Here is a 12268-nt window from a genome sequence, read left to right on the forward strand (position 1 = left end):
ACACGTGCCATCAGATTTCTTCTAGAAGCATCTTTGACGTCATCCACAACGGAGTTCCCGCCAAAGGTGAATGAAAGTGAAACAAACATTCGGTCGATTCGACCAATGTGAATGAGTGCTGATAAGATTCTTTTACCCCAGTCATGCAGAATGATTGGTAATACATTATAAGTAAGGAAAAACATTATTTTACTCTTGGTGTTGTGAGGTGATGAGATAGGATTATTTACTGTTGTTATTAACAGGCATTTATGCCTAACAAGAATGACATCCTCTTTATTATCAAGAGTCATCTAAAACTGCGTTTCTCGTCATGCAATTTTGAAAAATTTATAGGAGAGAGCCCCTGATTCCCCCCTCTTTCCTTAACACGATCAAAGACAAGCCTAGAATTGCGTTTTTGGAGTCTCAATTTCAAAAAATTGCCGGGGTAATGGCACCGAAATTCACCTTCCACTAACATTATCTAGATATATCAAAAGTGTTTCCAAAGCTACAAGTTCGGAAATTTAAGTGGAGCGCCCCTCTCCCTCCTCCCCACTCTCGTCAACATTATTAAGAAGTCGTCCTAAATTTGGTTTTTAGGGCTTCAATATCGAGAAAATTCCGGGAGAGCATTCGAAAACTCTTTTTCTTAACGTCACAAAGGTGGCTACAATTGCGATTTTAGAACTTCAATTTCAGAAAACTGCTTGTCTCCCATTCGTGAACCGTAGATAGCGTTTTCAAGACTTTAATTTTGAAATTTTTCCAGGGGCGAGCCCTAGGATCTCTTCTATCCTTAACATTACCACAAATATTCAAAAACTGTGTTTTTAGAACTACAATTTTGAAAACAAAGGAAAGCCCTTCTTAACACAACGGTAGACTATTTATAATTGCGCTTTTAAAGTTTCAATATTGAAAAATTACCGGGAAGGGGCCACCTAACCTTTTATTTTCCTAACATCACCAGAGATCGTATGAAACTGGTTTTAAAATGACAATTTCAAAAATTTTCTGGGGGAGAAACTCCCCGGACCCCCTATCTAATTTCCGCTTCACGGTTCATGTTATATACATCTAGTAATGACTCCATCCCAAGCCAGAAAGTTGTCCCTGTAATCATTCATACTTTTGAAAAAAAAAAGTGTAGCAAAATTCATGGGTACCCAAAATTTGTTTACTCAAGGTCCATGTTTCAAAATTAAGGAAGGCAAGGTGGGTCAACAATCCAACAACATTTCAGTTCAAATGGTATTTGTTAGCGCTCCCCCTCCCCCCCCCCCCATGAATTTGACTGGAAATTAAACACTCTAAAAATTGTTATGTTCAAATCAATTCGAAAGCGAGAAAATTTGGGGGGGGGGGGGGGGCACACCTGCCGCTCTATTGCCCTTAGTATTACTTATATAGTTTATTTTAAAGAAGAAAAGATTCAACTTAATTGCTTGGAGAATGGTTCAGGAAACTTTTTCAAAACTCATACTAAAACTGTCATAACAAAAATTGTATGTGACCAATGTTTTCAAAAATCTCCCTGAACTTAATTTATTTTTAAGATCTGAAATTTTTTTTTTAAAAAAAGCATGATATAAATTTATTTAAAAACTAATAATATCCTAGTAGAGGAATTCCCCATAGTAGTGGGTGCCTTGAAATCAAATGACTTTTGTTTTACCGTATATACTCGCGTATAAGTCGAGAAATTTTGTCCAAAAAATGAGATCAAAGGAAGGGGGGTCGACTTATACGCGGGTCAAATTTTCCGAAAAATTTTTTCCGATCAACGAGAGCTGGGAAGCTACGAGAAATGCCGATGTGCGGTTACAGGTAGTTGCTGATAAGTTGATCGTGTGAAAAAGTAAACTTATTCAAAAATAATAACTAAAAAAACCTAAATAATACACATAAATAAAGATAATTTTATTCTTCTTTATTAAGGATCAAATCAGCAATTAACAAATATCGTGAAACGTATGAAAATATTTATCGTCAACAGTCACGCCATTCAGACTGAGAGTGCGTTCGACGAGCACGACCGGGAGCGACCGGTTAGTGAATCACGTGACAGCTAATGATCACGTGCTCAAATCAACCAATCAACTGCTTAGAATAGTAACCGCTGCGGTAACCAGTTGATCATAGAACGCCGCGGTTAGTAACTGGTTACTTACCGGTTTACCGGTGAGGTTCGTCGAACGCAACCTCTGATGTCATTGACGATTCTGCAGCCGCCGATGTATACGATGACGCGGTGATGACGGAAGCGGACTTTAATGAACTTTTTTTTTGCGTCCGACTCGGAATCCGAGTTTGAAGGCTTTTAGAAATGTTTTCCTATTTAATTCCTATTTTATTTGTAAATAAATGTGTTCATTATTTTGAAATTTCTTTGAAAATAATTCGCGATGTTTTTGGAAAGTGTGGGGGTCGACTTATACGCGGGTTTTAGATTTTTTCTGGATTTTTTCTCTGAAAAAGGGGGGGTCGACTTATACGCGAGATCGACCTATACGCGAGTATATACGGTAAGCTTTATTGAGGTTAGTTATTCATGTTAAAAAAAACTTAAATAGTTTGTCTGTGATTGGTTTGTTTAGCTTGCAAGTATGAAAAAGGTGAATGGAGTGATTGTGACATTGGTAGTAATTCTAGATCACGAACTGATACAGTGAAACCTGAAAGTGATTCTAGTTGCCCTCCTACTAGAGAGATTTCAAAGAAGTGTAAGAAAGGTACAGGTAATGGAATATTTTATCTGTATTTTATTTTAATTCATTTATGGTTTATTAGTGAAATCAAATACTGAACTTAATAACTACTAACATACAAGTGGTAACTATTTTTCAGCTACTCTTTTTCCAGTAAATTCCCCCACCCCCTCTCTATTTTCTGTAGACCCCTCTCTATTTTCTGTTCATTGATTAACATAACATTCATGTTAAATCTTTCAATTTTTGAATCCATTACTTTATGTCCGAAATACTTTTCTTGTTTAGAGCTAGCTCATGAAACAAAACAAAAATTACAGTTCAACCAGGTTACACATAAATCTGCTGGTTAACTTCTGTTGCTATTCGTATGTTTTTCAGGAGTATTATAAAAACCACTGTGTTTTGTTCCAAGCAAATTATTGTAAAACAAGTCATTTGCAATTAGCCTGTGGAGTCAGACATATAAAAAAAAAAATATTGGCACAAACTCAAGCTTTTTTTAAATAAAATTAAAATGAATTTAAAAAAGTAATAGCAAAAGTTGACCTTTAGAAATTCTGTAGACTCTTATGTTTGTATTTTTCTTGGATTATAAAGCACATCTAATGCATGAGTATTGACAGTCAAAATAAGTAAAATATTGTGAAAAAAACATTTTCTGTTGTGAATTCAATCAGTTATGTTTACTCATTATGATTTGCTTTTTGTAGTTTGTAAGTATAACAAGCAAGCTCAATGGAGTGAATGTGATCTTTCAACTGGTAAAAAAATGAAAGTGTTGGTGTTGAAAAGTTCCAGTTCCCAAGGCTGTGAACCAAGTAAAAAGATAACAAAACCGTGCCACAAAGGTTCCAATCACGGAAACCACAAGGGTGGTAACAAGGATAGGCAAAGTTAGTTTAATGCCTATGTTTTTAATTTTGATAGATTTTATTTAATATACTATTCAGTTTTCTTGGTTTAGTTATATAATTTTAATGATGAAGGATTTTGTATCTTTTTTTTTTTTTTTTTTTTTAATTTTGTGATATCTTCTTTCTAAAAGTAATCTCAAAATGAAGAAACCTCAGTTTTTTATTTTGGGATTAGGGGAAGGAGTAAATTAAAAGACCCTAGTTGATCCATGTAAAGTACTCAGGCTTGACAGAAGTAATTAAAAAATATGTTTTTGTAAGTATATTTTTTTAAATAACAGCTAAGATGTGACTTGATTATTTATTTTTTGTTGATAGGGGTGAACAATTCTTTTAAATAATTTCTTTCTTTTGAAGTTTGATGAAGTATTATAAATTTTATAATTAAATGCTCAAAGGTGCTTTCTGTGAGTATGCTATAACTTTTTCAAAGTTATAGCATACCCACAGAAAGCACCTTTGAAAGATAATATGTATGATTCTGTGATTTGACACGTTAAAATAAATGTTTTATTTTCTGATTTTAATACATCACAACTGTAGTTTAGAATTCTGGCTCCAATGAGTTTAGATTATATCGTCGGCTACATGCTAAACTAACAAATGTGAAAAATCATAAATTAATATCTTCATAACCAATATTCATTGAGCACAAAATGTACACAATATAACACAACAGCTGTTACACCAAGTGCAGTGCTTTTTTAGCAGAATACTGAATGTGAATATACTTGCATATTATTAAACATCATTAATTAAAGGTAATTATTTTTGGCTAAATGAGGTACAGTTATCTGAAACATACAATTATCTTGAAAAAAAAAAAAAAAAGCATTTACGTAATTTTTTGAACATTTTTTGAAACATTTAAAACTATTAAAATTCCCTAAATTCAATTTCTTTCTTTAAACAAAAAAGCACTTTCTTTAGTTGCTTTCCTTAATATCTGTAGAGAAATGAGTTTTCCCAATCAGTTCAATCGGGAGGGAAGTTGAATTTTGAATCAATGAAAATAAATCTATTGTGAAAGTAAAACTACAGGCAACTATTTTTTAGGGCAAGAAACAATAAAATTATAAATAATAATTTCAGTGAAAAAACTAGTCCTTTTTATAGTGCTTAAAATTGAGAAAGAAATATGATGACTATTGGGGGATTTTAATCACCATACAAGCCCTGAATTCACCATTTCCCGCACTATTCTTATGATTGAGCTTTCACTGCTGTTAAAGTCTTCAACTGAGGGCCGGATTATGTGTCAGAATATGCGAGTATTTATTTGTTTAGTGTTAAGTTAAATAGGTAAGCTAAAATCTGAAAACTATCAAGGTTTTCGATTTCTGTTCAGGAAGAAAAAATTTTGGAAATTTTATCCACAGAGATATTGGTGGTCGTGAGGCCCCCATGTTGGCCCCCTAAATTTGCGCCTAACTAAATTGTTCAACTAACATGCTAATACATACTGTAATTATTTTGATTTAAGAGCATGAAATTCTTAAATATCTCATCAAAGTGAATGATAAGTGTCTGCCATGTTGTGAAACTTTCAGCAGCAATCCGAAACTCGGCATATTTCCGAAGTCCAAAGCTGGTGTTGGTCCTGTTGCTTCCCTATTTCAGGTCCTGTGCTGTACTTTAATTATGCAGTAAAAATAGAAAAGTAATTGTTAGTTTTTTTCCCCGAAAAACGTTGGCGATACACCAGCATTTAGATGTTTTTCAAGGTCGATAGGCCGATGTTTTCTTCAAGTTAGCATCGACCGTCAATGCCGATGGATGAATTTTTGAAACATCGGCGCCAATGTATCAGTCTGACCGATGCATTGATCAAGTCCTAAAATTTATGGTCCTTGAGTTTTCTGCATTTTTAAAAATAATCTCGTGAATTCTTACTGATTCCATTCATATTATTTGGTTCACCTCAGTTGAGAGATTACAACCTGCTAAACCGTGAAAGACAAAACTGAGAAAATTCTTTTGTTACCAGTGATTGCTAGCAGCAATTTAATTAGCCATTTTTTTAAAAATAGTCGTCCCCTTTTCAGAGAGTGAAATCATACAATGATACATGTTTTTAATTTACTAAGTTGAAAATTGATAGGGTTTTTTAATCGCCATTTTTTTCATGTGGTCAACCTGTGGCTGTTGACAACTTCTGATTTCGTCCATTACTAAGCTGATATTTTTGAGCATATTTAAGTTCAAAGAATTATTGTATATTTATATTCATACGTGCATACGTTTTTGACAAATGATACAGTGAAAAGCGAAGGGATGTAAGTGAACTTATTCAATTTTCGAGTAAACCACCTTTAAAGATCAGATCCTCTGTAGGCTTTCATTGAATTCGTTTCCTAAATCATGCTATATCGCTGCATCCACCAGAGCAACTAGTACCATCTTTTGCCCTAAGACAGAGGAGAGCAGGGTGGCGACAGATCAGGGAAAAGTCAGGGAACTTTATTAATCAGGGAAATGTCAGGGAATTTTGAAAAAATAACAAAAAATCAGGGAAAATTGATTTTATGAAGAAAAAATTTTTTTTTTGCTTTACAAAATTAAGTACTCTAATTCCCTACACATTTTCCGCCAATTATCTGTTCAAAAAAAAAAAAAAAAAGAAAAGAAAAGAAATTAATGAGGTGCGATTATACACAGTCGCATATTTGTGCATCTTTTTTCCTCAACATCAAAGTATTGAATCTTACTTATTAACCACAGAATGAACTTCCTAAGGTTGCTTCTGTGTCTGTTAGGTTGTTTATTTTACCTAGCTTGAAATTTCCTTTTACGCTTTAAATGCTACGTAAAATAAACAACCATACAGACAAAGAGGAAGCCTACATTAATGCCTTAGCTCCTTTGCCTTTATTCCATTGTATAGAAGTAATTAGCGTACTGTAATCACGATTTCAAGAAGAAATCTTTGGTTTTTGAATTAATACTATAAAAGCTTAAAAGTTATTATTATTTTTTAAATTCTTTTTAAGTAAATGTATTAATTTTTTTATTGTTAAAATGCTGTATTCATTCATTAAAACCTATGTTCTTGATGAGAGAAAAACTCCCTGTGAATGGATGTCAAATGGTTTCATCTGTTTTGCATAAATATGTCAATTAGTTATATAAGAATAACTACATTAATTCTATTCTTTCACTATTACTTGTTATTATTGCAACAATTATTATACTGTTTGAAAACTTAGTTCAAAATAATTTCAATTACTTTTTAGTTCTATCATAAATACACAAATGTTTTTAAAAGTAATTTTAAGTTTCTTAAAATTCTTATGCTAAGTGGTTTCTGGAAGTAAAGTTTTTTTTTTTTTTAATTTTCTATAATATTTCCTTGTAGAAAAATTTAATATATTGTTTTGTAGGTTCCCCCCCCCCCCCACCCGCCCAAATTGATTTAATATGTTTTTTTTAACCATTTTATTTAAAAAATAGCATTTTTTTAAAGTATATTTTTAGTTCAACAACTTAACACAACTTAAAACGTTTAAAATACTGCATTTTATACAAACATACAATGAATTTCAAGTATAGCAAAGAAAGAAAGCCATTATCATTGGTAACGTAAATCAGGGAAATTTGGTGAACTTAATCAGGGAAATCAGGGAAAAGTCAGGGAACTTTTTTTCACAGTTCCTGTCGCCACCCTGGAGACGTTCTCCTACCATTTGCACTGGTTATCTCCAAATCTTTAATTTTGGCTCTTGCATCCCTTTGCTTCTCACTACCTGAAATGTATACAAATCGGTTATAAGGTCGCAAAGTAAACCTTAAGGGTGACCTTGTATCGAGGTACAATTGTATTTCAATTTGTCAACTTTTTAGCTGTGTTTTGTAATTAAATTTTCGTTGCATTTAAAAAAAGTAATTTTATTGCTCAATGTCATTTATTTTATAAAATTATATAATGTTTTAAAGACTACTGAAAACTTCTGTGGTCAATACTCATGGCTGCCACACTTCCGTCCAGGGGACGGAATTCCATCTTTTCAAAAATTTCGGCCATCAGATTTTTTCTTTCTTTTTTTATTTAAAAACAAATCAGTTTTGAAAACTCTTTTCCATCTTAAATAATTAAAAATCTCGGATCAGTGGGTGTGAAGTGACAGGAAGTCTGTGAAAGAATGTTTATTTTCTCTCTAAAGCGAAAATGAAAGTGGAAACGAGGTTCATGTTTGACACGATGATTTTTGCTGATGAAACATTGATTTGAATTAAAAGGCAAATTTTATATAAATAAATGTGCTTATCTTTTTTCTTATTGTTTTTTTTCCGTGTTCAAAATGATTTTTATAGATGAAACAAATCTTTACTTTTGAATCTCTTACTCTATGCCTCAAAAAAGGTCTTATTCTTCTGAGGACAAAAAACTGGCCAATCTGCTAAAGTTCAAAAGATAACCTTTTTTTTCCCAAAAAAAATAACTTAATAAGTTACTCAGTCTGTTGATTTCAACCATTCTTATATTAATCTGGAAAATTTTGTTAAAGTTTTTATCACAATGCATCTTATAGCCAAGAATCTTATACCTGAATTTTTTTTAATTATTAATTTTTTGTATGAAATATGAACTATTTATGTAACATGAACTATACAACCTGAAGCTTTTTTTCTGCAGTAGCAAATTGTAAGCTTTTTTATTGTATTTTATTATTAGGTTCTTTTTCTAATTTTACCTCCTAAAAATCTTAGACAATAATATGTTTTTTTTTTTAAATTTAGGTTTTAAATTTTTACTCAATCTTACACAATTTGGTTTTACTACATAGTTACTACATCAAAAATTAGCATTATATATATCTAAAACATCAAACAAACTAAGCGCTAACATTTTGGTGTCGCGAAATGGAGCTACGCGCTTTTCAGTCCTGGCCAATTTTTAGAGTGGCACCCATGTCAATACTTAAGTCTATGAGAGGTTGGAGTATCTGCCTTACTATACTTTTCTTGCTTAAAAGACCATGGGATCAAGGTACGCCCAAAGCAGAATACTACTGTATTTGCATCATTTGTAGTGTGAGCATTAAGTGTAGTGAAATTTAGACTTACTACACCGCTAGTAGAAGTGAATTTGCAAAGAAAATGTCCACAGCCTGAAGTTGGAGAAAAAAACACTTGAAGCATTTTTCCTCATGGAAAATCTGTATTTATTATCCTCAAAGGATTTCTTAAGTTGACGAACACCATCTTCATTGATATTTAAAAAACATTTAGAAAAATAGACAAATATTAGCCGCTAATTTACAACGAAACATTAAGTTTACGAACATGCTGATTCCAAGGAATATAAGGCATTAACGTAACATACAAAAATAGGCCTAAAGGCGTTTTATAACTTTAAAATTGACATCACGTTGTATAACGCCCTGCCAGGAGTAAAGAGCACTGGCAGACATCACGAAATCACGTATAACACATTTTGCGGCTATGTGAGGTGAGAGAGAGAGCGAAAAAGATCGCTCGAAGTATTTAAAGGTCTTCACATGGCTTTCAAATTAAGAATATGCAAAACACAAGATGTGTTGCCAATGCAAGAAAGTTAAAGATATGTTGCCAATCAAAAAGTAACTCAATCTACAAAAAAATTCTCGCGGTTATAAGATACAATGAACTGGTGACTCGGTTCACCCAAAAGTTCATTCACTTGACTGAGTCATTGCAACCGATCGCACACATGACGTCACAACGTGATGCAATGTTTACATCGAAAAGGGATTGATTCTGCATGATGCAAAAACGTATTTTTAATGTTTTTTTTTTTTTTTTTTCAAATTAAGTGATTCTTTCACTTTTTGTGGAAGTTTAAATTAAAAATCTAACAAGCGGCCCCATTTTTGCAACATGCACAACAATCAGAAAAATTCACAATAAATTCAAATTGACAAAGTCACCATTGAATTTCACAAAAATTTTACACACCCAAAAAGTTCAAATTTAGTTTATATATTTTTCACCCCCAAAAATAATGTCACAAAAATGTCCAAGTTGAGATTTGGTATAAGGTTTTGTCAAAGCATCAGCTAAATTTAATTTAGAACTCACATACATTAATTTAAACAATTTTTCATTTACTAAATTTCTCAAAAAATGATACTTGATATCAATATGTTTACTTCTTTGATTTTGTATAGGACTTTTGGAAAAATCTATTGCAGCAATGTTGTCACCAAATATTTCACAATTTTTCAAAATTAAATTCAAATTTTCATTTTTTAAAATTCTCATGATCCAGACAAATTCTTTAGCAGCCTCTGTTAAAGTGACATATTCGGCTTCCATAGTGGAAAGAGCAATACATTTATGCTTAAAGGTTTTCCACATGATAGGTGTATTATCTAGCAAAATGATGTAACCTCCCATTGAAACCCTATCATCTCTACTAGCTGCTCAATCTGAATCAGAATAACATTTAATATTTAAATTTGAAATATTTGATAACTTCAATTTAAGATTTTTCGTATACAAAACATAACCAAGAAGACGAAGTAAACCATGCCAATGTTTTTCACCATAATTAGATTGAAATTGGGAAAATATATTCAGAGCATATGTTATGTCGGGACGAGTTCTACTAGCCAAAAAGGATAAACAGCCAATTAAATTTCGATACAGGGGTCGAAGTGGTCCTATATATCCTATATTTCCTATATTTTCAAAAAAAGTATGAAAATCGTCCTATATTTCCTATATTTTTGGAAAATGTCCTATATTTCCTATATTCCTGTTTTTTATCCAATTTATTTCTTTAAAACAACAGTAAACAAACTATCTGACTTCGGATTTTTCGTCGAAAGTACGTGTGCAAACGAATTTCAAATTAAAAAAACACAACTCACTAAATCCTGCAACAGGCATCTTCTCTCATTGGCCACAGCAATATGACGTCACTGTAGTGGGTGGAGTTTCGAGAACGAATTCTGAAGTTGGTTTTAGAATTTTGCGTTTGGCAACAGCAGTTTGTTTTGTTTTCCAGCGTGGTTTTTTTGGTTTTGTTTTCGTGGTTTTTTTTTTGGTTTTTGTTTTCACGGGTATATTTTCGTGTTCAGTGCATTTTCTGATCGGAATGTTATAATAGTCTTTTTGCAATCTTTTCTTTTCGTGGAATTTTATAGAACAAAATATCTATGTTTGTGCTATAAAGCATTGGTTATTTCCTGTTAGTTCTCAATACAAAGACGGTTTTTATTTATTTATATAAGTTATGTTTGAGACACTTCTATCCCTGCAAAAATTGTGAGTTGCTGTGTTAATTATCAATAAATTTCACTTTGTTCTTTTTTTTTTTTTTTTTGTCTACAAAGTACACTTTTTTCAAAAATTATTCTTTCAACTACAGGAAAGTCATTTCAGGTGTAAGTTGTAATTTTTTTTGAAGGTTTTTTTTTTAAACAAAATCATTGATAAGAATAAATAAATAATATGTATGTATTATTTTATTTTTCATAGCGAAACTATTCATATAATGTGTCCTATATTTGTCCTATATTTTTTGTGGAAAATGTCCTATATGTGACAAGTCGATCACTTCTACCCCTGGATATGGTAAAGAATTACATTTATCTATTTCTAACTTACTAGTAGGCGAATCAATTTTTGAATAAACCACCCCAACCGAAATAGGAACATTACTAATTGGAATATTATAACTAGAATACAACTCGACAATTTTATTAATATACGTTGTCTGATGAATATACCAATTACCATCAATGTTTTGAAATTCAACACCCAGAAGTTTTCTTATTTCACCCAAAATTTTTAACTCAAAATGATTTCTTAAAAAATTTACAATTTCATTCAAATCAGATTTTAGTTTGCCAAAAAGTATGATATCATCAACATAAAAAAGAAGAATAACCTTATTTTTATATATGTAACAGCAATTACACCAATCTAAACTAGAAAAGTTCATTTTCAAAAGTGTTTCATGGAGTTGATAGTACCACATTCTACCACTTTGGTGTAAACCGTACAAAGCTTTCTTTAACAAACAAACTTTACCAGGCTCTAGTACATATCCACTAGGTTGTTTCATATATACATTAGTATCCAAATTAGCATACAAATAAGCGTTATTTATGTCTACATGCAGATGACACCATTTAAAAAGACATACAAAAATACAGAAAAACAATCTGATTATAGAAAAATCAATGACTGGGCTAAAAACTTCTTGGAATGATTCTCCAGCTTCCTGAAGATAACCTTGGGCACATAATCGAGCACGGTATTTCACAATATTCCCTTGCTGATCTTCTTTTACCGTATATACCCACCGATTTCCCAAAATTTTACTATGTTCAGGTGGATCCACTAACTCCCATACACCGCGATTATATATGGTTTGTATTTCCTGATCCATCGCGTTAATCCAATGTTTAGATTCCCTGGAATTAATGGCTTCTTTAAAATTTAATGGAAGTTTAATTTCAGCAAGATTTCCCTCTAAAATTTCTATTACCTTTCCCTCTTTTAAATTTTTGCCTGAAAAGTCAAAATATGATTCATCAAATTCAATTTTGTTATCATTACAATATTTAATAACTTCATTTAAAGAACGCAAGCGAATATTTGAACCTTCAATCCTATAGTAAATATCAGTTCTATCACCTGATGGTCTAGGAACAGCTTGACGCAACCAAT

At 31.9% G+C, this 12268-nt stretch overlaps 1 protein-coding gene across 2 annotated transcripts in view; it reads left to right on the top strand.

Moving 5' to 3' along the window:
- The window catches only part of LOC129218692 (pleiotrophin-like), a 63308-nt gene that overhangs the window by 42521 nt on the left and 8519 nt on the right, over nucleotides 1-12268 (top strand). The window contains exons 4-5 of one of the 2 annotated variants that reach the window (XM_054853014.1): nucleotides 2583-2723; nucleotides 3407-3589. In XM_054853014.1, coding sequence (XP_054708989.1) covers nucleotides 2583-2723; nucleotides 3407-3589 — 324 coding nt within the window. The remainder of the gene's footprint in view (nucleotides 1-2582; nucleotides 2724-3406; nucleotides 3590-12268) is intronic. The other variant, XM_054853015.1, reaches the window with a different exon arrangement.

This window comes from Uloborus diversus, chromosome 3, assembly GCF_026930045.1.
Source record: "Uloborus diversus isolate 005 chromosome 3, Udiv.v.3.1, whole genome shotgun sequence".
In the NCBI taxonomy this organism is placed as follows: domain Eukaryota; kingdom Metazoa; phylum Arthropoda; class Arachnida; order Araneae; family Uloboridae; genus Uloborus; species Uloborus diversus.